A 25,688-nucleotide genomic window follows, 5' to 3' on the forward strand; every position below is an offset into this window, starting at 1 on the left:
ACCTCCATGTGGTCCCAATTTAGGATCCCAGGCAAAGCTGTTTATTTTAGGAAAGCTTTTTAGTTCACTTTTAAGGTATTTTGCTTAGACACTGCTTGCTTTTCAAAAGAAGAAAATGTCTACTTTTTTTTTTTCTTCACCAAAGCGTGTTTGTTTTGGCTGTTTACTCAATTGCCGAAGTTCACATTTTATTCTATGAATTTAATTTTCGTGAAGCCACCACGAGCCATGCCTCTCTTAATACACACAAAATGCAAAGAATAAAACAGAATAATTGGGACGTGGGACCATTTCTAGGAGACTTAAGAACCTGGGAGGTTTGAGAAAAGCCATCATGAGTAAGTAATTTGCAGAAGTGCTTATACCTTCTTCATAGAACTTTTATTTGTTGTCTGAAATAAAGGATCAACTCATTGAATTATAGAGAGGCCGAGTATACTTTTATACTGAGATTTAAAAGGCCCATTTTTGATGCTTTAAAAACTTGAATTCTGATTCCGCGTGAAAGCACATGACTCACCAGAGTGGAGCCCTTGTTCGTGTAGTACTTGAAAACAAAGTGGCACATCTACTGTGGAGGTGGTTGGGGTTGGGTGAGGAGACTCTAGCGAAGAGGCTGTGTTAACACTGGTGCTCCCGCATCTGCTTGGACCCCCGTTGCACTTTGCCGTCTGAAGCCGCACTTACCCACGACACCCTTTGTCTAAAGCTGTTCTGTCCTCTAGGCCTAAGTCATTCCACAATAACGAGTAGTGATTCTACTGCAACCCATTGCGTACTCCATCCATATCTTAAAAGACTTCTCGGGTGATCTGATGTCACTGCGCTGATATGCTGACAGGAGCTCCAGGTACCCTGGTTTACCAGCTAATGAGTCAAGTGAAGCTATGTCGTGGTGTTGGGTACGGAAAGTGTACAAAGCCAATTTGAGCCTAGTAGACAGACAGAAAGCAAGATAAGCAGATGTCAGAGGCCAAACTAGGCCCCGGGGAAATAATTCAGAAACTCCTAATCAGAGAAGATCAAACTCTGAGAAGAAGGTTAAAACCTCATCAATAAAGGAGAGCCACAGAAGCCCTAGGAAAGGGGAGTCTGATGGTGGGTAAGCACAGGACTCGAGGAAAGTGGGTATGACCCTCTGCCCCAGGCCCAAAGTTCATTAATGGTCTCTACCAAGGTCAGCTTTCCAGCTCTCCTGGACTTCTAAAGGGAAACAAGGCCACAGGGAAACAAGGTCACATGGTCAAGACAGAGTACGAACACAGAGTGGACATGAGAGGGCCCCTAGCTCTGTTATATCAGACCACACTCCCATCGGCCTGGAGTATAAAGCCTGTACTAGCTTAGACAATAGGTACACAGCTCAGAAAAATATCATTCCAAATGTCAGTGTCCACCCCTGGCCCTCAACCCTGTGTTCAGTGTAGGAAAAATGCCTCAGTTTGGGTGAGAGAAGGTCTTCGAGTCATGACAGACTACTCTAACTTGACCCTGCCACAGAGTAACTACATTAATTAGCAATCTTGTTTTTCCTCTCTCCACCCAAAGCTGCTGTAGATAAGTAAGTATCCTTTGTAAATTGCTAACACAAACATTTATTTTGGACAAACAGAACATTCTTTTTTGTTTCTGACTTTTACCAGATATCACCACTTAAAAAAATCTGTCCTGAGGAGGGGAGTTGGAAGAACATGTGATGTGGGGGAGAAATGCTTAAAATAAATCCCCTACCAAGCTTCGGTGATGTCCCTCTAGCGTGTGGCTTTCCCATCTCTACAAATGTTCCCAGCTTCTTCCTTTTGTACCCACATAATCTCTGCCTAGCAATTGTCATTAGCTATAAAACAACAATAACAACAACAAACCAAAGCACTGGGCATTTGTCATTTGCCAGTTATGTCAGACACTGCAGGGTGCTGGGCCCCAAAGGCATGTGATCGGAAACACATTTGAAAGGTATCACAGAGCTGGGTGGTGGGTGTGACACTTCACGCTGTGGAGGCCAGGAGTGGGATGGCAGCAGGCAGAACTCAATCAGCAAGTAGAGCTCCCCTTAGTGACAAGGGGACATCGCTTATCTGATCCTTTTGATTTCTCTTTTACGTACACATGATAATAATGGAGATTCAAGTCCATAAATAACTAAGGACTTAGGAACTTCTCAATCCGCCATCCTAAGCAAAGCTTTAACTAGGTTACTGAGGAGCATCAACCTCAGTCTGGCTAAGTTTCAGTTTCTATATATTTTGGAATAGTATACTGAAACACTACCTGATAGCAATATAATGTAAACTTTATATAACTGAAAATTGTCTGATAGCTTCATTTCAGAAAGCAAAAAAAGCAGATGAAACTAAATTTTTAATAAATTTATTTTAAATTTATTATTTATATTTATAATTAATTTTTATTTATATAAAATCATATTAAATAAATTGATATAAAATTATATTAAATAATATAATTAAATTTACATTTAAATTTATCTATCTCCGTCTATCCAAATTGTTATTTCAACACACTGCTAATATTAAAAAAACCTATCACTGGAATGTTTTACACTCTTTTTCCACACTTTCTTCAGTATATTCTGGGTAGTTTGTACTTAGGGAATCTGCCAATTTAAGTGGCCCGTCTGGCACCTGCCTAGGAGCCATATGGGGTGGTGACCCACGTGTGGGGTGGGCAGGCATGCAGAGAACTCTGCTGTGGGCTCTGAAAGCCACAGCCTCTGTAGTCTGACTGCTTGAGTTTGAATCTTGGCTCCATCAAACTGGATGCATGACTTCTTGTGTAAAATAAAAAGATTAAAAATTCCAAACATTTGCAGGATGGCATCAGGATAAAATAAAACATTTTTCTTAAGGCTTTTTATATGCCTCCTGGCCAATACTAGATGTTTAATAAAGGTCAGTTGTGGTCATCATTTTATAATGTGTAGGACATGTACAACTTACAACCTTATGTGATTCTGGGCAAACACTCTCTACCCTTTGAATGCTAGCGTCCTCCTCTATAAACAGGTGATAAGAATGACATACTTATTACCTGTCCATTTTGTTTCCCTCAGACTTAGGTATGGATGAACAGATAACTAAAGGCGCGTAGAGTAGCCACTGAAGTAAAGAAATGTACCTGGGCAACGGCCAACTGCAGCGCGACAGAGTTACCTGTACAGGAGACAAGTCTCCAGAAGCTTCCACTCTGTCTCTGTGAGCATCTTTTATAATCTGCCTACTTGAAAATACCCCCTCACACCAGTCAGCAAGGCTAAGATGAAAAACTCAGGGGACAGAAGATGCTGGAGAGGATGTGGAGAAAGAGGAACATTTCTCCATTAATGGTGGGATTGCAAGCTAGTACAACCACTCTGGAAATCAATTTGGCAGTTCCTCAGAAAACTGGACATAGTACTGCCTGAAGACCTAACTATACAACTCCTGGGCATAAACCCAGAAGATGCTCCAACATGTAATAAGGACACATGCTCCACTATGTTCATAACAGCCTTATTTATAATAGCCAGAAGTTGGAAAGAACCCAGATGTCCCTCAACAGAGGAATGGATACAGAAAATGTGGTACATTTACACAATGGAGTACCACTCAGCTATTAAAAACAATGAATTTATGAAATTTTTAGGCAAATGTGTGGAACTAGAAAATATCATCCCGAGTGGGGTAACCCAATCACGAAAGAACACACATGGTATGCACTCACTGATAAGTGGATATTATCCCAGAAGCTTGGAATACCCAAGATGAAATTCACAGACCACATGAAGCTCAAGAAGAAGTGTGGATACTTTGGTCCTTCTTAGAAGGGGGAACAAAATATCCATGGCTCACAGCCAACCAATGCGCTGAGCGTAGGGTCCCCAGTGGAAGAGCTAGAGAAAGGACCCAAGGAGTTAAAGAGGTTTGCAGCCCTGCAGGAGGAACAATAATATGTATCAACAAGTGTCCCCAGAGCTCCCAGGGACTAAACCACCAACCAAACAGTACACATGGAGAGACCCATGGCTCCAGCTACATATGTAGCAGAGGATGGCCTTTTCAGACATCAATGAGAGGAGAAGCCATTGGTCCTGTGAAGGCTTCATGCCCCGGTGTAGGGGAATGCCAGGCCAGGAAAGTGGGAGGGGGAAGTTAAGGGGGGGTAAGGGGATGAGATATGGGAGGTTTTAAAGGGGTAATGAGGAAAAGGGATAACATTTGAAATGTAAATAAAACAAATATCCAATTAAAAAAGAAAAGAAGAGAAAAGAAAAGAAAAGGAAAGGAAAGGAAAGGAAAGGAAAGGAAAGGAAAGGAAAGAAAAGAAAAGAAAGGAAAAAAAGAAAAGGAAAGAAAAGACCTAACAGCGAGTTGCTTTTCTATAGGCTGACACACAGGGTGTTTGCATCATATGGGGTATGATTGAGGTTTTGGGTTTATTTACTACTACTGTGAGTGTTGGCATGTGTGTGTATATGTAACATCTCTGTGGAGTCTGTTTCCTTCTTCCAAATTCATGTGGTTCCTGAGGATCAAACTCAGCAAAGTGCTTACCTGTTGAACCACTTCATGGGCCCCTGTAGTTAGTGTTTTTTGAAGGAATAGTCTTGCTTCTTTCCACAAGACCAACTAGTTATTATAAGCTTCAAAATCCCTATTGGGAGCGGCTCTTACTGCTTTTCTATTGGAAAGTTTTCTTAATGGGTCATACAGGATTTTGAAGAAGAAATATTGTTAATTGAAACCATGTTTTAAATACCTTTCTGCTGTTCTGTATAGTTTAATTTTTTCCTCAGGATGTATTTGTTAAAAGTTTTAGAATTATCCAGGAAGCACTCCTGAAGATATCTACAATTGCATTTCCAAATAGGGAGTGATACCTACGTGATGGGATTGGTCATGGTGTCAGAGATGGACATGCGCGCCTCAGACCACGGGCTCTGGAGCCCTCGCGCTGCACTGCATGGGAGTTGTGAAAGCTTCGTTTCCAAGCTTCCCTGTGCTTATTTCTGAGCAACACTGAAGCTGGCGCATCTGCAATGGCCAGACATGCAGTCAGGTCTCCCTGCCATCCAAGGTCGTTCCGAGGAAAGGGAAATGGCGCTGCAGTGCTTACCTAATAGGACTCCACAACTCTTGACTGTCGCCCTCTTCTTCACAGAAACTCAGCAGACCCAGACCCAACAATGAAAATGAATGAGGCAAATAGCCAAGTTCTCCTGAGCCTGGAATTATCTCGACTTCCAAGTTGTATCATTTGGGACGTGGCAGAAAACAGGGTAAAAACAAAGGAAAAAAGTCAAATGCTGATATTATCATTTAAGGAGACAGAATGAATGAACGTGTGGTTCTCCAGAACGATGTTGGCATAGATTACTAAGATGTGCATTTGTTCTATTATTTCAGGGACATCAGGTACACTTTGGGGAAAGGCTACCCTGGTCATACATCTTCCTTCTGTTCACTTCAGGACAGCAGTGTGAATTTAAGGGACTTGGCCTGTGACTCAGAACTTCAAAAATCCGTGTAAATCTTGAGAATATCCTCATCCCTCAATGCTAAATGGCTTTATTCATGGACAAAGCATCCGGAAGAAGAAGAAGAAGTATGAAAGATTCTCTGAGAACAAACTGAGGTGTGGGTGGCTAGGAAGGAAACTGGCCTGAGTGTCTACCAGGGCTTCTGTGCCACACATCCTGGGTGAGGCGGCACTTCCCCAGCCTCACTGCTCTCTTTGGTAACCCTCACATGGAACGGGTGTTCAGTGCATGTCTATTTCTAGGATTGTCTTTATTCCATGAGAGTAGAAGGTAATGAAATGCTTCTCAGTACACAAGGCCTCATTTCTGCAAACAGGTCTATCCTATTTTACAAAGTCCTAGCAGTAGACTGACAGGGAAGTTGAGTGCAGCCCCTCATTGCATGCACTACTTCAAAGACCTTGCAGCCATTACTATTATTTTCCAATTGTATGTGTATGGGTGTTCTGACTTTATACAGTCTATGCATCATGTGTATATCTGATGCCTGCAGAGTTCAGAAAAGGGGCACTGGGTTCCCTAGAACTGTAGTTAGAGACAGTTTTAAGGTGCCATGTAGATGCTGGGAATTCATCCCTGGTCCTCTGGAATAGCAGTGTTCTTAACCACTTAGCCATCTATTGCAGCCCTTTTGAAATGCAAGTTTGTACTGTTCTTAACATGGGTTTCCCGGTTGCACAAGACTCCTAAAGCCATCTACGATTCTTTCAGATGCCATTACTTCAACTCATACCCATTCAGCACAAATATTTACAGATCCAGTAGATCTGTAGCCATGGAGAAATGAGTCTTAAGTCTACTCAATTCCCAAGGAAGGGAGTTGGGCAAGAGTGGGCAAAGGAAGAGAAGGAGAAGCAAAACTGTGACTCCCAGACTCACGGTTGACCTTCCATCCACAGCCGTCATAGGCCTTCAGCAAAGAATGTCACCTCTTCAGACTCAATTTACTACGAAATGCAGTGGGTGGATAGGAAGTTCCCAAACGTCCCACCCTGTCCCTTGATTCTGTCCCATGCACCAGTTTGCTTTAGTGTGTCACTTCTCGCTGGATATTCATAACAGCCCCAGGCACCAGTCAGTGGAATTTTCTGGTGAGCTTCAGGCATCAAATTAAATATTCTTCCTACTATGCTGTGCTTAGATTCTTGCCAGCTGAACAGCAAGGAAGGCTGATGTCATTAGTTTTGATGGCCTTCAGCTATGTCCTGTTGTCAGACGAAGTCAAAGATGACCATTTGATAGTGAACAGCATTGCAGCCTGCTGAGGGGCAGGGGCGCTGCAGCCAGAGCTGGAGCAGCGGGTGGCAGGGAAAGGCTCTGCTTCTCCTGTGCCTTCTTCTCTTCAGATTGACCTCCCCACTGCTGCCAGCTCGGTTGTCAGTGGAGTTATGAGAGTTACTAATATACAAGCTTTACCAGCCATAGATGCCCAGTGTACCAAATCCAAGCTCTGAGAGGCGTGGGGCCCAGATAGCTTCCATCCTAGCATTCCCAGCTAAACAGTGAAGAGCCGTCATATAGAAAGATCATTATTCTCGGCAGTTCTGGAAGTGCTCGTGCCTCCTCTCAGGAAGTCAGGTTGGGCAGTACTGGTAAGCTTAAAGCAATAGAATCATCATCACAAAGAAAACATACAAAGGTTCCTATATAAAATCACTGTGAAAGCAAGTCCATGGGCAGAATAGTCAGTGCTCGTGGGGTACTGGGAAAGGGGAGAGTGAGGTAGGAGAGAGGACAGGGGTGAAAAAGGAAAGGTTCCTTTCTGAGATGATGAAAATATTATAAAATGGCTTGTTGTGACACAAATGCATTGAAAACCACAAAACTGTACAGTTTATTAGGCAACGGCGTACTGTGTAAGACACAGCTGTCACATATTTTAAACAAAACCAGAAATGGTCCTGACCTTTTGACCCAGAGCACATACAAATGCATCAGGCCCACTCAGGATCACTATCAGGTTAATTGCAAACGGGACCAGTGGGTGTCTACGAAGGCAAAGAGCTCTCAAGGATCTTCACCACCCAGCCTAGTCCATGACCAGGGTTCAATTAACAGACTCCCACCTGCCAGAGCAATGATTCTATCCTGAGCCAATGGTGCCACCTGGTGGCCGTCACGCAAATAAGTCCCTGTCTTCTCCTGGATTTTCACCCCAGTATCATTCTACTTGTACTAAAAATCTTAGAAAAACTTTTGCTACAAATCTGAATATGAAAACCCAAGGCACACGAGGCAGGAAACATGAATGTGTCAAATAGAACTATAGCTGATAGGGAAGGAATGCACTTTGCTAGCAAACACTTCAAAGAATTAGAAAAACACACGGAAGGAAAGACGTTCAGGTTTGTAGATCACAAAATAAATACTAATTAAAACAGTAAGATGAGATACTTTATGCTGTTTGTAGCTATTGTGAAGGGGGTCATTTCCCTAATTTCTTTCTCAGTCTGCTTATCCTTTGAATATATAAAGGCTACTGATTTGCTTGTGTTGATTTTGTAGCCAGCCACTTTGCTGAAGTTGTTTATCAGCTGTAGGAGTTCTCTAGTAGAGTTTTTAGGGTCACTTAAGTATACGATCATATCATCTGCAAATAGTGATAGTTTGACTTCTTCCTTTCCAATTTGTATCCCTTTGACTTCCTTATGTTGTCTAATTGCTCTAGCTAGGACTTCAAGAACTATATTGAAAAGATATGGAGAGGGGGGGCAGCCTTGTCTAGTCCCTGATTTTAGTGGGATTGCTTCAAGTTTCTCTCCATTTAGTTTGATGTTGGCTACCAGTTTGCTGTATATTGCTTTTACTATGTTTAGATATGGGCCTTGAACAGCATAAGGTATCTTGGGGTGACTCTAACCAAACAAGTGAAAGACCTATATGACAAGAACTTCAGATCTCTGAAGAAGGAAATCGAAGATCTCAGAAAATGGAAAAATCTTCCATGCTTGTGGATTGGCAGGATTAATATAGTTAAAATGGCCATCTTGCCAAAGGCAATCTACAGATTCAATGCTATCCCCATAAAAATCCCAACCCAGTTCTTCATAGAGCTAGAAAGAGCAATGCTCAAATTCATCTGGAATAACAAAAAACCCAGGATAGTCAAAACTATTCTCAACAGTAAAAGAACTTCAGGGGGATTCAGTATCCCAGACTTTAAACTTTACTACAGAGCAATAGTGATAAAAACTTCATGGTATTGGTACAATATCAGGCAAGCGGATCAATGGAATAGGATTGAAGACCCAGAAATGAACCAACACACCTATGGTCACTTGGTCTTCGACAAAGGAGCTGAAAGCATCCAGTGGAAAAAAGATTGTCTTTTCAACAAATGGTGCTGGTTCAATTGGAGGTCAGCATGTAGAAGAATGCGAATTGATCCATTCTTATCTCCTTGTACCAAGCTCAACTCCAAATGGATCAAGGACCTCCATGTAAAACTTGACACACTGAAACTAACTGAAAACTGGGGAAGACCCTGGAGGACATGGGCACAGGGGAAAAGTTCTTGAATAAAATACCAATAGCTTACGCTCTAAGATCAAGAATTGACAAATGGGACCTCATAAAACTACAAAGTTTCTGTAGGCAAAGGACACCGTCAAAAGGACAAAACGTCAACCAACAGACTGGGAAAGGATCTTCACCAACCCTAAATCTGACAGAGGGCTAATATCTAATATATACCAAGAACTCAAGAAAGTAGAACCCAGAGAAACAAATAACCCCATTAAAAAGTGGGGTATGGAGATAAACAAAGAATTTTCACATGAAGAACTTCGGAGAGCTGAGAAACACCTAAAGAAATGTTCGACATCATTAATCATTAGGGAAATGCAAATCAAAACAACCCTGAGATTTCACCTCACACCAGTCAGAATGGCTAAGGTCAAAAACTCAGAAGACAGCAGGTGTTGGTGAGGATGTGGAGAAAGAGGAATACTGCTCCACTGGTGGGATTGCAAGATGGTGCAACCACTTTGGAAATCAGTCTGGCGGTCCCTCAGAAAACTGGGCATGTCACTTCCTGAGGACCCTGTTATACCACTCCTGGGCATATATCCAGAGGATTCTTCAGCATGCAATAAGGACACATGCTCCACTATGTTCATAGCAGCCCTATTTGTAGTAGCCAGAAGCTGGAAAGAACCTAGGTGTCCTTCAACAGAGGAATGGATACAAAAAATGTGGTATATTTACACAATAGAGTACTATTCAGCCATTAGAAACAATGAATTCATTAAATTCTTAGACAAATGGATGGAGCTGGAGAACATCATACTAAGTGAGGTAACCCAGTCTCAAAAGATCAATCATGGTATGCACTCACTGATAAGTGGATATTAGCCTAGAAACTTTGAATACCCAGGACATAATCCACAAATTAAATGATGTCCAAAAAGAATGGAGGAGTGGCCCCTGGTTCTGGAAAGACTCAGTGCAAGAGTATAGGGGAATTCCAGAACAGGGAAGTGGGAAGGGGTGGATGGAAGAACAGGGGGATGGAAGAGGGCCTATGGGGCTTGCAGAGAGTGGGGACCCAGAAAAGGGGAAATCATTTGAAATGTAAATAAAAAATATATCAATAAAAAAAAACAGTAAGATGATAGTTTTACTTTTCAAGAGGTTTTTAAAAGGACAGTGCTCATATAAAAGCTGCCGGTGCGGAGAGGAGAGAAGGAGAGGAGAGGGAGAGGGGGAGGAAGGAGATGGAGGGAGAGAGAAACACTACAGTTATCGGTTAAACAGTTGAGAGCAACTTGACAGTAGTTAGGAAACAGGACCCAAAAATATATAGAGTTTGACCAAAATATTCTTTTCCCTGAAATGTGCATTCTATGAAATTTATCAAGAGTCTACATGAAAGGTCATGTACATGAAAGGAAATATTAATGAAAATAATAAGTTGGGAAAACTCTAATTGCCTAATCTAACTTGGGGAATGTTCGAACTGTGAATATCAGTATAATAGGAATGTAATGCAGTTACTAAAAATAATGACATTAACTTGTTAGGATATACAAAAATATTTTTCTGGAATATTACCTATGAATTACAGATAAACACTATGAAAGCAGGGAAGATGGCTCAGTGGTCAAGAGCATTTACTGTTCTGACAGAGGGCCTGAGTTTGGTTCCTGGCACCCACAACAGTAAGCTTACAACCTCCTGTGATGGCCGCTGTGAAAGGAATCTGACCCTGTCTTCTGGCCTCTGCACTCACATGCACACAGCCCCTAGCAATCTTCCCACAGATAATTGTAAATCCTTTATTTGAAGTGTTATTTTCAAGGATACCTATTAAGAGGAAATCATCAAAGTAAAGGGCCCTACATATACACACACATACACACACACACACACACACATATGTGCACACACATACACACATGCACACACATACACACATGCGCATGTACATATACACATGCACACATGTGCACACACATACACACATGTGCACACATATACACACATACACATGTGCACACACATATACATATGTGTACATACATACACACATACATATGTGTACACACATATATACACACATACACACATACACATACATTTGCATGCACATACACATATACACAAACATACAGGATAAACACAAACAAACTAAACAAATCCCAAAAGTAGAAACTTCTAAGTGGTAAGACTGTAAATAATCTTTAATATTTTGTACTAATGATTCACAATGTTTTTAATACTTTTATGATAAGAAATGTTTTAATATAATTAGAGTCCCTAAAGTTACTTCCCATATTTTGTTTTGAATGTGCAGGGGTAAGAAAGAGACAGATAGGGGAAAGAAGAGAAGAAAAGGAAGGGGAGCTATACATACATACATATATATTCACACACACAAACACACACATAATGTATATATGCACATACATTGCATCTATACATATGCATACACATAGATATACACAACGCACATATACATTGCAGAGAAAATTCAACAGATTTTAACCTGCAAGGAACATTTAAAATCGCCTGAAGATTTTTTAGTCGTCCTACTGAGGAAAATCTACTGCCCTCTAGTGGACAGAGGCTAGCGGTGCAGACTGTCAATGGGAACTGCTGCAGCCTAGGTATCAACAGTGGTGCACCCTCACCGCGCAAATTCTGCTCTAGATTCAAATACAAGTGCGCCAAATCTATGTCCTTGACCTGTCTTTGCACACTTCTCAACCACTTCCAGTGTAAAACAGAACCATCCACATAGGATTTATGAGGACAAAAATTGTAATATATAACATGCGGGGCGACAGTAGACACAAAATGGGGATTATTTCCCTTCTACTAAAACATTTCCCTTTGAATAAGTATTTTACAGATCTCTTTTTACCCTTCATATGGAGACTCATTTCAAGTATTTAAAAAACATAAACATTTACTTTAATGTGTATAAATGTTTTGTGCATATATATATATATATATATATATATATATATGTATGTATGCCCACCATTTATGTGTGCCCAGTACCGGTGGAAGCCAAAGGCGGCACAGGTCTCTGGACAGGTGTTACTCATGGTCCTGGGCTACCATATGGGTGCTATGAACTGAACCCCGGTCCTGTGAAAGAGCAGCAAGTGCTCTTAACCATTGAGCCATCTCCCCAGCTCCCCTCAAACGAGTTTCTGAGGTTAGATAAGTGCTATCATATTTCCTTTAGATTTTAGAGCTTTAACACTGGGGAGAAAGGATGCATCAGAATTCACCGTCCTACCCTATTCTTAAACAAGAACTCACGGGGGCAGATATTCTGAGTACAGGGGGCAATGCCAGGAAAAGACTGGCCTCCTGCCCTACAAGGTATGCCCCATGGTTAGAAGACTGCAGAGTGTCTGAGAGTCGTGGGGCAGCAGAGGACTTCAGTGTCAGCATGCATGTCCAATTATCCACAAAAGCTGCACATACACAGCTTCTGGGAGTCATTTAGTCATTTGGGTTGTTTGTATTTTTACCTTTGCAGAAGGAGCTCTACAGATCTCCTTCTAGACATGCAGCATACTCTATTGAAAGCAGGGCTCAAAACCCAAGTGCTGCTGGCCCCATCCTTACAGATTCTCCATCAGAACAGCATTGTTGCTGCTGCTGCCCAGGGCAGGGTATACTCAGCCAGTTGCCTCTCAACACCTCACATTTTTAATGTCTTCCCTGAGGGTTAGGGAGGTGATTTGACCAACCTCGACAGCACAGACATCCAGAGGCAGGGGCATGAGAAGGCTTTAGTAAGGCAGGTAGGCATCAGGAGGAAGGTGAACAGGTACAGACAATTTACTGTAACCAGCCTCCGCGATCTGACCAGCTGGGAGTAAGCTGACCACGCCCTGCCTGCAGGCACATCTTGCTGGTCCGTGGCCCAGACCCCAAGGCACCAAAACTTTGCCTGTAAAAAAAGCCAGAGGCACTTACCAGGCTCCAGTGTGCTGTATACAGACCTAGTTAAATGAGAGCCAATGCCAACAGTCCTAGTCACTGTTCACACATTGAAAGAAAAGGCCTCTCAGTATTAGTGCAATGTATCATTTTCCTGTCGGAATAACTGCTCTTTCTCCCCTTTCTTTGTAAACAGGTTTAGACAACAGCACCTGCATCGTTGCCATGTTTTTACACACTTCAGTGACCAAGAACTATTCAGGGTCTGGACAGACTCAACAAATGGTTCCTCCCACCATCTGCTGAGAGCCTGGAAACATGGGAAGAAAGGAAGAGACAAGGGGAGAGACAAGCTGGTTGGATTCAGGAGACAGGCACGCTCCGTGGTTTAGAGCAAAGGAAGCCTTCCCAGCATGCCCATCCGTTCCCACTGCCTGGGGGGAAAACGTTAGTCATTCACATTTATCCAAACTGCTCAGGGAGGCCTGCTGAGCTGTCCTACTAGGAGGATGGCATTAGGGAAGTCCCTTGGGCCTTCCTCTACAAGGCAGGCCAGCAGCCCTGTCTGTCCCCTCAGGCAAAGAAAAATTGGGACAGTTTCCGGTGGAGGATGATTACCAGTTCCTGAGTCTGCTCCTGGGAGAACCTCTCAGCACAGTCATCTCAGCCCCTAGGTAAGTGTCACCTGCCTTGGTCAGGTCTCTTTCCTGTGGGCTGAGCACCCCTCCCCAGTCCGTGTACTGAGGATATTCTAAACTGCTATAATGGGTCTGTGCTCCACCCTCTGGGAGTCTATAATCCAAAGTGTCCAAGTGAGCAGCTGCCTGGAAAGGGTGAGGTTCGCTTTACGGAGTATCTGACTTATGCTGAGTAACAAACACTCATAAATGCCACGCTGAGGAGAACCAGCCTCTGTCTGCTGCTATTCCAACGGTGCTCGTGAGCTCTGTGCGGGGATCTAACCAGTGCAAACAGAACTGTCCTCCCAGCCAAGGACACGGACCACTGCTGCCACTGCCCCTGGGGTGATGGCCAGATGCATGGAAGCATTAGGGGACAAGTACCGTGTGGGCTCTGGGAGAGGCCGTGTTTCCCTGTGTGAGCTTAGGGGCTGGGCAGCCTCATGGAGCCACTGTCCTGACATAGACAACATGTCGACAGTCTCAAGCGGCCTTTCCTGCCACCCCCACCCCACCCTGTAACCATTCTGAATTTGACAGAGTGGCTGAAAAGTTTTTCTCTTTCCTTCTGCTACTCAAACCCAAGTCTCCATGATACACATCCTCACAGAAGCTCTGCTCAAGTGTAATGATGATTCCAGTGGCAACTGCCCTGGTTCGATTCCTTGGCCCCGACAGAACCGTTTCTTTAATGATCTATGTATAGCCCAGTACACCACAGACATGCAGGAAGATTTTTGTGTCCCTTCCCTAACTCATTTTGAGGCTCCTATGATAGGGCTACAGGTCAGGGTAGGAAGGAGATGTCGAACTGGCCTGGTCCTCCTCTTTGCCGTCCCTCATGTAGCCAGCCCACTTCACTGGAGTGAGGTGCTGAGCAGAAACACAGCCCACGGTTCCAGATCTTTCTTGTGTGTCATCCTTATTCCTATGAGTGGGTCTTAAATGAAGACCTATGGGAACCTCAGCTACCACGGGAAGATCACAGCAGTCAAAACCTGCCATGACCCTCACAGTCTAGAAAACTGTGACATTCCTCTGGTCAGAGCTGATCCTTCACAAAGAGGTTAAGATAATGCCTGATTTGTAGTTGGTTTACAAGATTCTAAAAGATCCCTGCCTACCGGTTTTGAAACCTATGAAGGCCAGAGTTCCCAGAACACTCTAAGAATGGAATTGCTTGTTGAATGAATAAAAGTAGAAAGGCATCATCAGTGGGCATCGGGATGGGATGCTGGTGGGTGTAAATGGCCAGAGAGGCCGGCAAGCAGACAGTCTGCTTCCAGCCCACCGCACACTTGCCTCTCAGCAGCACCGCTGATGTTCATCTGCGACAGGGTCCTCTTTTGCCTTGGTGTTTGCTGAAAGGGTCATGAAGTCACGAGAGCAAGAAACAGGAAGGGCGAGTCTGCACGGGGAAAGTCGCTGCTCACTCGTCCTCCCTACAGCCCCATGGGCCGGTATACATACAAGACCAGGGAAACGGATTCCTCCGAAGCTTAATAGGCAACCATTGAGAGTGCGTTGTCTCAGGCCTGAGCTTAGCAGGGCACAGGGAACTGGAAGATAGGATCACCTTTCGAACCTCCAGCTGCTTGTAACCGGAAGTGGATATGGGAGGGCAGAAGAAGTAGGAAACATGGCGGTCCTTTGCGAGATGGGGGTGGAGCACAGCAGCGGAGCACCTGCCTAGCAAGGGCGAGGACCTGAACCGGACTCCGGGCCTCACTAAACAAGCAAGCAAACAAATACATTTCATGTCCCTAGAACACTTTTACCTTTTTCAAAGTGTCGTGACGTCCCTTAATTTGGCTGTCACAACACTGTGAGATGGTCCGGACAGCTCATCGGCATCTTTAGACTGGCAAAGAACACTGTCTGGTAGACATCACTGTCTTGCCACTCATCTGAGAAGGAACTAGCGTAGCCTATCTCAATGTACACCCTGCTAGCTGTATCCATCCTCCTCTTACTCCGCAAACCCAAACCCCACACGCCTCTCCCTCTGCTAAAACTCACATGGCACACGGTGCACAGCGGCCATTGTGCACACTCAGACTTAATTGCCACGCCTAAGTGTGGTCTGCTAAGCCCAGCCTGCCTCACTAGCTCTCTGTGGACTGCGGTGACCAAGATGTTCACCAATTTGTTCCAAGAGGGAAACTTGTCAGAACATTCGCTTCCTGTAGCCTCGGGTCCCTGAAATACCAGCCACCCAAATCACCTGTGGTTTACCATAATGCCTCACATCATAATCGTTTCTCAGCTAACTAGCCCAGGATTATTCAAGTCTACAGGGATAGATGTACTCAAACCTAACATAGCTGGCTTGCCAACACACTTAAAAAACTGAAGCCACTGCTGGAAAGCATAAATAGTCTCAATAGTTAGGGTGATTATATCAAATAGGACAGGTTACAGGAAAGCAGTTCTGCAAACCATAAATGTTACATAAGATCTGGCTGCTGCTCTTCCGTTTCCTCTGTGTATGTAATCCACTCTGTCAATTTTCTGTGGAAAATCCTTCATTGCAGCTTCCCAGGTGACTCATGGTGCTTCTTGTTGCCTGGGTCTTTTTCCAGATGGGACGAATCAGGTGACAGGAGACAGAGCCCTAGTTTAAACACCACGGACTTCGCACAGATATGCCTGACAGGAAAAACCCCAGGAGCCAAGGTTCAGCAGGAACCAAGAAGCCTCCTAGGTTAAACCACACTAAAGAGCAGGGTAAGGAGTCTTCGCTGCCAGCCTCGAAGCAATGCCTTACAAGAGGGTGGGAAGGGAGGAATGTGTAACATTTCATGCTTAGATTATTTTTTTTCCCTGCCAAACTCTCATGTGAACCATATGGAAAGTGGGATGGAAGAAAAAGGGTCAGAAAAAAATGAATTATGCTTTTCAAACCTCATCAGGATTTAGGGGAAATGAAGTTCACTGTCCGCTCTCACTCCATTCAGGTTATTGTCACAGAAATGGGCTGGGCTCATGGTTCAAATGCGTTTTTCCATGGAGACGGCACACATTTGGGACTTGGTATTCACAAGAATGAGTTAGGTTATAGAACCTACAAGAAGCAGGATTCAGTGGAAGCGCGGGCTCTAGTTCAGGCCCTGCACCCACAGATGGACACTAGCCATACTAAGCACTCAGTGTTTATATCCCCTTAAAAATTATATGCTGAAGTCTGACCCCAATGTGGTGACAGTGACAGTGTCCTCCGCGAGTTCTCCAGCCCCTCGGCCATGTGAAGTGTCAGCTATCTGTGAAACATGAAGCAGGTTCTCATCAAACACCTCGGCCAGTGCTTGATCTAGACGTTCAAGAGCTGTGAGCAGGAGCAGTAGACCAAGACGCCTGGGCGGATGAAGGCAAGCTGGGCTTCAGATAACTAACTTTTCTAATGACGTCTTAGCAGCACATTCAATTTTACATTTCTAATTTTGCTGCTTTTCTATGGCCTTCTGACATCTGTGCTGGCTGGTTTTGTGTCAACTTGAGAGAGGCTGGAGTTATCTGATAGGAGGGAGACTCAATTGAGAAAAGGCCTCCATAAGATTAGGCTGTAGAACATTTGTGATTGATGGGGGAGGGTCCAGCCCATTGCAGGTAGTGTGATCCTGGGTTCTATAAGAAAGCAGGCCGAGTAAGTCACGAGGAGCAAGCCAGTAAGAAGCACCCTTCCATGGCCTCTGCATCAGCTCCTGCCTCCAGATATGAGCCCTGTGTGAATCCCTGACTTCCTTCAGGGATGGACTACTATGTGGATGTGTAAGCTAATTAACCCTTCCTTCCCCGAGTTGCTTTTGGTCATGTTTTATCACAGCGGTAGTAATCCTAGCCAAGACAATACCATAAGAAAATCTTATTTATTTTGGAGATGAGCCAATACTGCATATTGTTCAAAAATCATGGATACTGACATTTTCCACTTAGTCTTTAAAGTGCCATAGCCGTGTTTACAGCTACTGAGTCTTCCACTTGGAATTTGTGATTCTGTATTTGAGACAAGTCCACATTATGGACCCAGACTGACCTGGAACTCACTATCTAAAATAGGCTACCCTCAAATTTATGATCCTCCTGCCTCTGCCCAATTTTTCAGTGCTTGGATTGCAGGTGTGTGCTAGCATATCTAGCCTGGATCTATGCTCCTTAGCAAACTGTCCTACTGGGTCATTCATCTTATTTTATATTCTGTGCACACAGTTAAGCTGTACTTTTGTCACATGGTTGCAAGGACATAAAATGTCTTTCAGGATTAGTTTCCCCTGAGTCGTCAGCTCCTTTCACCTAAACAACTTCAACACTCTCACATCTGAAGAGAGATGACCTTAAGAAAAATCTCCCCCACTTCTGTGTCACAGCCCACCCCAATCCTTTCACCATTCTGCCTTACCCTGACCATTCTCCGGACCTGTCTTCCTCCTCTTCCCCTCTAGTATTGTCTCAACACACTGCAATGTGGGTTTGTCCCCTGCCCCCAATTTTTCACGAAATTGACTCTGTCTAAAGCTCTAATAACTCCTATATGGTCCTATCTCGTGTTTCTCTTTTTCTGGTCTTCCTTGTGCTCCTCGTCCTGATCAGTCTCTCTTTCTCCCACTCTCCCTACTTGGTTTTCAAACACAGGGCTGCAAGCCAGCTAGGCAAACGCCCTCCTGTGGAGCCACTTCTGCAGGCCCCAGTTTCCTTTGTAGATTTTGTCTGCCTGGCCTTTCTGTGTTGAGTTCTTCAGGACTTTGTCTTAGGTGCTCTGTCCCCATTAGCGATGTTTACCTGGACACCTCAACCACTCTATAGCCTCAGCCACATCTGACATGGAGAGGACCCCAGAGCCTTCCTTCTCCCAGACATTCCTCTTGTGTTATGCACATCCAAAGTACCAACTTCATGTCCTCCAAGACACCCTGAAGTGCCTTAAAGACAATCATTGTCATCTTCCTATCCTACAAGCATCTAAGATTTTTTTTTATCCATCCACACAGGATGTTTAAAATCATTTTTCAAGGTCTTTTTTTTACAAGAATTTCACTTGTATGGGTGATTTCAAGGTAGCCTCAGAGGGCATAGGCCAAACAGGAGACCTCAGTGCAGGCAAAGTGAGTCATCAACTCCTGTTATCGTTGGTCCCTCTAGAATGGGGAAAACTAGAAACAGACTTTAGAAAAGTTATCTGGGCCAAGAGACAGTCGTCTCCTCCTCCTTCTCTTCCTCCTCCTTCCTTCTCCTCCCTCCTCCTCCTCCTTCCTCCTCCCTTCTCTGCCTCTCCCATCAGCCTTTGATTGGGAGGCAGCTATTGCCACCCTGTGGCAGAATAGAGGTACTGCAGCTCCTTTATTCAGCAAGTTTGGCCAAACATAGGTGCCTTAAAACCTACTTGCCTTTCCAATGATGCCACCTTACAAAGGACTTTCCCCCCATTTGATATAATTTTTTAAAAGTTTCAGTACCCTTTATTTTGAAAAGAATTAGATTGAGGTTCCAAACATGTTATAAAAACATTTTGATATATTTTAACAATATAAGTATAATTTACAACCATCAAATGCTAATATTTATAACATCTGCTTTAGTGGTTTAAGACTTAAGTGTTATCACAGTGCTCAGTATTAGATGGCTTAAGTGTGGAAGGAAGAAACAGGTGACACTTTAGGAGAACAGTTTGCTACTGTTTTGGTTTTTTTATTTTTAAGCTGAGGCTGTTAATATTCCAAGTTTGATCAACCCCAATCCAATAAGAATGTCAGTCAATGGGACGGTTTTTATTCACCAAAGTCCTCACCTGTAGCAAACAGCTCTGCAAGTCTGTCCCTGGGAGAGCTGCTAGCTCACCCTGCTGCTGAGGAGCAATAGTAGCATTTAGCCATGTCAGAGATCGGCTCCGGCAGCTGGGGGAAGATGAGCAGTGCTGAGCTGAAATATTAGGTGCAGAGGCTGACCAGTGCTGGTGATGAGCGCTTAGAAAGATGACCAGTAACCCCAGGAGGTGGAGTCAGGGCTGTGAGAAGTTCAAGGCCAGGCTGAGCTATAAGAGATCCTGTCTCAAACAACAAATAAAAACTGACGAACAAGCAAAGCCCTTGTGCTGCCGAAATGCCCAGAGAGGCGGTGGGGCCTTGCAGTCTTTTTATTAACAGTTCACATGACTGTATGTAAAGGAAGCCTTATTTCATCCATAGGAAAATCACCTTTCAGAGAGGGTGCCGAGATCACATGTGGCAAGGAAGCAGTGTGCACGCGACACAGGCTCAGTTCCCCTGCTAGGGATCTCCTGAGGTTGCCTTTACATGAGACCACTTCCTAGCAGACTTTTCTTTGTCCTTTTGTCTTGGTTTTGGCCTAGAATTTCTACATTTGGAAGATGCTGCTACTGAGCTATTTTTAAGGTACCTACAGAGATCTGCCTAAGCTAAATAGAAAAAAAGAAATAACTCACTAAAAGATGACAGCACCAGGAAGTGATGGAGTTGGCATTTAAATCTAGGGAGCTCTGGAAACATAACTCAGAGCATCCACATTCAATATGTGTTGAAATTTACACAGAAATACGTGTACTGTGTATGTGCTCTATTAAAATTAGGGCACACCTTTAACTGATTCTTTCTGATGCTGGTAAGAGAATGGAAGGACTATTGCACACGGTCTGAGTGAGTTTCTGGGCATACAGTACAGACAGATGGCTGAGCTGAAACAACGACCTGTTCACATAAATAAGAACCAGGCCATCCTGGGCTGGAGAGATGGCTCAGCGGTTAAGAGCACTGACTGCTCTTCCAGAGGTCCTGAGTTCAATTCCCAGCAACCACATGGTGGTTCACGACCATCTGTAATGGGATCCGATGCCCTCTTCTGGTGTGTCTGAAGAGAGCAATGGCGTACTCATACATAAAATAAATAAAGAACCAGGCCATCCAACTGGAACCCAGGATGGACTGGGAAAGGCACAGGGTTTGTGCTTCCTTTCTTTGGTCCCACTGTCTTTGAACCACTTCCTGTCAGTTTCTATCTACCTCAGCTATAAGAGGCAGAATTCTAAATGGCGCCAAGATTCTTACCTGCTGAGCATACAAGATTCTCTCGGCTTGTGTGAGGTAGAGACTGGAGATAACTGGCTACAATCTTAAATGGCAAAGGTGGCTCGAGGGTCACTCAGCTGATAGCCATCAGCTGATAGCCATCAAGCAAGGGGGAACTTCAGCTGATAACTGCACGGAAATGAAGTCTGCCAATCACCCTAACGAGCTTTTTAGAAGCTCCCACACCAGCTTGGTTGTATTTCTGATCAACCTTGGTTTGATCATCAGAATTCACCTTGGTTTGACTACGAATGGAGAGAGACGGCCAAAGTTGAGACCAGAGGTAACTGGAAGACAATGGGAAGACCGTTACCTCAAGATGGGTTATTGGTGGAATATCAGTGGAAATTCGGTAACTCTGATCTACTGTAATCCATCAATCCATCCTCTTTCCTTCCCTGAGCCTTCTCTCCTTGCTCCCCTGGGGATTTCCTATACAAACTTCAAGACCCAGGTCAAATGGAACTTCTCCTGAGAAGCATTACGGGCCTCTGTTCCTGACCTGTCTCCTACTCTTTGTTCCATGGAAGCAGTGCATATCAGGATACACTGTAATGACTTGTCGGTTCCCTTCTCCCAGTTAGCCTGAACCATATAGGACAGAGGTGTCCCAGTATCCCACAAAGTGCATGTGGAGGGCAGTACGTGGTTGTATACTGGGTGAATAAAATGAGGCTCTGAATAAACACAGGCTTTGGATACCAAGGAGAACCTTCCCCATGACAACAGCAGATTGCTTAATCATGCACTGTATTCGTGGAGAGAGCAAATATTTACCATCTCAAACAAATTTAAATAAACGGCCCGGTGCCGTTTAGAGTTTAGACTCTCCTAAAAGAATGGCAAGGAGTCCTAGATGATTTCTCCTGATTTAAGCTATCTGCTGTGGTTGCACGCCATAACAGTCATAGCACCTCAACACAGTGAAGATTTGGGCTCATCTACTCCTGAAATCAAATGTCAACCAAAATATACAGCAATATCAATGGCTCAAAATGACGGCAACAAGACAGAAATGGGGATCAAATATTAACACTATTCCCAGCATTCATAAACCCCTGTAGCAGACAGTACTGTCAGGCAATCATAGTCAGGAATCCATCAGAAACAGTACTTGCTGGATGTGGTTTCTGAGAGAATCCAAGGTGAGAATTCATATTTTTCTATAAGATCCACTGCCCACTTCTAAGGGGAAGGCTCTTTGTTTATATATAAGTAAATAGTAGGCAAGTGAAATGCAGCTTTTTACTTAAGTTTTTTTTTATAAGAACATTATGAGGAACTTGGAAAACTGGAAAGTTCATGAGAGGTGGTCTTGTCATCCTCACGAATGTGCTATTCATGTATCACTGTGCAGAACACGAAGGGGACACAGGGCCAGGGATGCAGCTTAGCCCATAGAGTGCTTGCTTAGCCTGTAGCCTGAAGCCCCAGCTTCCTTCCTCAGCATCTCATAAAGTTGCCCCATCTTAGCCCTGGGGAGGTGGAGGCAGCATGATCAGGAGCTCAAGGTCATCCCAGGCTACATAGGGAACTCATGGTAAGTCTGCTCTAAATAAGATTCTACCAGTAAAAAGAGAAAAGAAAACAATACCCCACCCCACCCTCACACATATACCAAACAAAACCAAACCCAGGGCGAACGGAGACTGTATTCTCGGAACTACAATGGAAACATTGTGAGTTTGGAACAGCACCTACCTTCAATGCTCTGCGGCCCAACAAGATTCATGGCCTGGTGAGCTGGGTACTCCACCCGCGGCCTGGCAATGCCCAGCTGCTCCATAACGCCATGGAGTAGCCTCTGGATGTCTGTCTCTGAGACCCGGTCAGGGCTCCGTGGACTATACGCCACCACTGGGCTCCACTCAGACACCAACCAAAACAAAAGGCCGGACAGCATGGCCATCCTCGAGGCCATTTTTAACCTGCAGAAGAGAGGACCAAGTTTATATAACTTGGCCAAATGGGCAACCATAACACAACGGAGGTGATGTGACCATGAATCGCAAGCTGAGGCTGAAGAACCACCCTGAAAGGAGATTCAAATAAAAACTTCCTAGATGTTTGCTTTTGTGTCCAAGCCAGTAGGAAACCACTGTGTGAAGGGAATAAGACAAAAGAGTCCAGGGTAAGCAAGTCCTCTAGTCAGCACCCGAGGATTCTAAGGACAGGAGCGAGTTCTCATACCTCTGGTCTGTGATCCTTGCAATCAAAGCACTTTTGGATTTGAGATAGGGAGGGTGATAATTTTTGAGATTTCCCAGTTTAAGGAGTAACAAAGGGGACCCAAACAGTAAAAACAAGCAAACAAACAAAAACAACCCATAGAAAGTTCTGGAGTGGTGGCCGGGGATGTTAGCAGAGAGACAATACATGAAGATCCTGAGCAGAGGTACACTAGCTCAGATCCTGTTCTGTGATGTGGGCGGCAAGCAACATGAAAGACACTGGCTGCGCACCACCTAGGTATTCTTGGGCAAGTCCCTCGGCCTCCTTTTCTACAGAACAAGGATAGTAACAATCTATCTTACAGAGTTATTGTGAAGATAAAGATCAAAATCATGTAAGGAAATGGAACAAAGCCAGGGCCACAGTAAGCCCCTGCACCTTCTAGCCCATTGATGGTAAGCAGTTCCGGGAGTTAAGATGTGCGGAGGTGTCAGAGAGGAGAGGGAAGACAGTGAAATGGTGGGGGGGGAATCTGAGGTGTCGATCTGCCTGACATGTTGGCGTCCCTGGAAGCCACGGAAAACTGAACAAGGAAACAGTATTCACACAGCTTCCCCGGCGGCTGCTTGCTTAGGATGGGTGCTTCAGGCCACAGCCAGATAAACACCTCTGAGCATTCACGCGGATAAGGATTAGAAATAAGCCAAACATCTTTCCTAAAATATTCATTTTATCTGTCTTTCTGCTGCTAAAGGCCTTTCCTTGTAACTCGCAGACATTAAAACCTTGCTCTTCAAAGAGCCAAGGACGGCTATTTTAGCAGCACAGTGTACCCCTGTAATGAAAGGGCTGTATGCGGGCACCAGGCTCCATCAGCTCCATAAACTCCCAATACAGGATGCCTTCTTTACTAGCTAGCCCACGGACCAACTACCCAATCGCTGCTCCCTTCCCCACCCCTTATTTACAACCACCCCTTGTAATCCCCGCATCCATCCTTTGTCTGACCCTAGCTAGGGTTTCTGAAGGGCATCCTCCCCCACCTCAGGAACCCAAGTACTGCCGCTTTCAGCTCAGGCCGCTTCACTTACATCACCGAGGAGCTCACGGTGTGACTGCAGGCGAGCTTCTTGCAATCTGGGCCAAAACAGGGAGCTGACGTGCTGGATAGCTCCTGCGTCACCGCCCTCCACCGGGGCTCCGCCCATGGCAGGTGGAAGAGGCCTTCCCAGAATTCCTGAAAGGCGTTGCAGACTCCTGCGTCTCTGGCCTGGAGCCTGACTCAGCTCCAGGGGAAGCAGTCTGTCTCTTGGCTGTTCCTAGGGTGCCCCCTTCCTCCATCGACCCCTATGAACGTCATTTACCTCCTTTATCAGTCTCAAGCAATTGCCTAAACCTAGACCACTAGATAGCATATCTTTAATTTTGCCATCTTCTAGATTTTAAAATTACCAAATGGGTTTCATGCTGGAATTTTCGTCTTTTCTAGTACTTTCCTTCCCTATCCCCTCACTGAAGCCCTTTCCCCAACTAGTTTCAAGACCCACACATTCACAAGTAGAAAAACAAAAAGCCCCAATCTATGAGAGAAAATGTGCATTGTGGCAATGGCAGGGGTGACTAAGAAAAATCCAAGTCCTAAGGGTTTCTGGTGACAATGCTCCCTCTACTGCACCCTTCCTTAATTCCCAGGTCACCCAGAAGCTCTGAGCACTGCTTCTTAAGTTCACCAAGAGAAATCACACTTGTAGGACATGCAGAACTTGTCTAAACTGACCTGGAATTTATTATATTTCGTGGTGCTAACGGTGGGACCAAGGATCTTATGTGATTCCCAGCCCTAAAAGTAACAGTACAAAAGCTGCAAAGTCCTCATCAAGAAACTTCTGGTAACAGGGCCAGAGAGAGCAGGGCAGGAGGGAGAGCTGGAGAGATAGCTCAGAGGTTAAGAGCACTGACTGCTCTTCCAAAGATCCTGAGTTCAACTCCCAGCAACCACATGGTGGCTCACAACCATCTGTAATGTGATCAGATGCACTCTTCTGGTGTGTCTGAAGACAGCTACAATGTACTTACATATAATAAACTTAAAACAAAGAAACCTCTGGTAAACAGTAAGTTCCAGGATGTGGTTAGAATTCAGGTTTTTTTTCTTACTGCAGCTAGAAGCAGCAAACCCACCAACATTTTACTGTAATGAATTGGGGCTAGGAGACTTGTCAGTCAGAAGTTTCTGTGAAAAGCCAGACATCTACTGCCTTTTGTTCCCTTGATGCTGTTTCAATCAACACGATACTCTGCTGGATTCAGGTACACAATACTTACTACTAACAAATAGTTTGCTCTCAAGTTGACTTCAACATAGTTCAGTTATATTCAACTTAATATTGGAAAAATAGGTTGCTGGCTATGTGGTTGACATACCAAAAATGATTCATATTGTACTTATGAGACAGGGTATGAAGGCCTTTTTATTACTGACAAAAAGCAAATGGAAAGGAATTTTTTTTTAAATTTGGTTCACAACTTTTGAGATTCTAGTACATGATGATGGGAGCCCATGCAGGGTCAGGATAAACAGCAGAGCACACAAAGAACTGGGGGTCCCCCAATGACCACACTTCCTCCTACAGGTTCTACAACCTCTAAACAGTCCCACTAACTAACTAGGAACAAAGCATTCAGCATGAGCTCATGGGTGACAGTTCACATGTAAGCTTGCATACAAGCATCTTACCCAGGCTGATCTCAAAACACCTCCGTAGTGATGACTGCAGGTGTGTGCCAGTACACTTGACTAAATTTTGGTATTTTTAAAACATG

The 25,688-nt window shown here is 44.3% G+C and overlaps 1 protein-coding gene across 2 annotated transcripts in view; it reads right to left on the minus strand.

The window, feature by feature from the left end:
* The window catches only part of Scg5 (secretogranin V), a 46,914-nt gene extending 22,879 nt beyond the window's left edge, over nucleotides 1–24,035 (minus strand). Inside the window, exons 1-2 of one of the 2 annotated variants that reach the window (XM_052183180.1) lie at nucleotides 23,957–24,035; nucleotides 22,395–22,621 (exon numbers count right to left, since the gene is read on the minus strand). In XM_052183180.1, coding sequence (XP_052039140.1) covers nucleotides 22,395–22,621; nucleotides 23,957–23,958 — 229 coding nt within the window. In that variant the 5' untranslated portion in view covers nucleotides 23,959–24,035. Of the gene's footprint in view, nucleotides 1–22,394; nucleotides 22,622–22,883; nucleotides 23,009–23,956 lie in introns of those variants that run through there. The other variant, XM_052183179.1, reaches the window with a different exon arrangement.
* Between the last annotated feature and the right edge of the window lie 1,653 nt (nucleotides 24,036–25,688).

Source organism: Apodemus sylvaticus, chromosome 5 (genome assembly GCF_947179515.1).
Source record: "Apodemus sylvaticus chromosome 5, mApoSyl1.1, whole genome shotgun sequence".
In the NCBI taxonomy this organism is placed as follows: Eukaryota; Metazoa; Chordata; class Mammalia; order Rodentia; family Muridae; genus Apodemus; species Apodemus sylvaticus.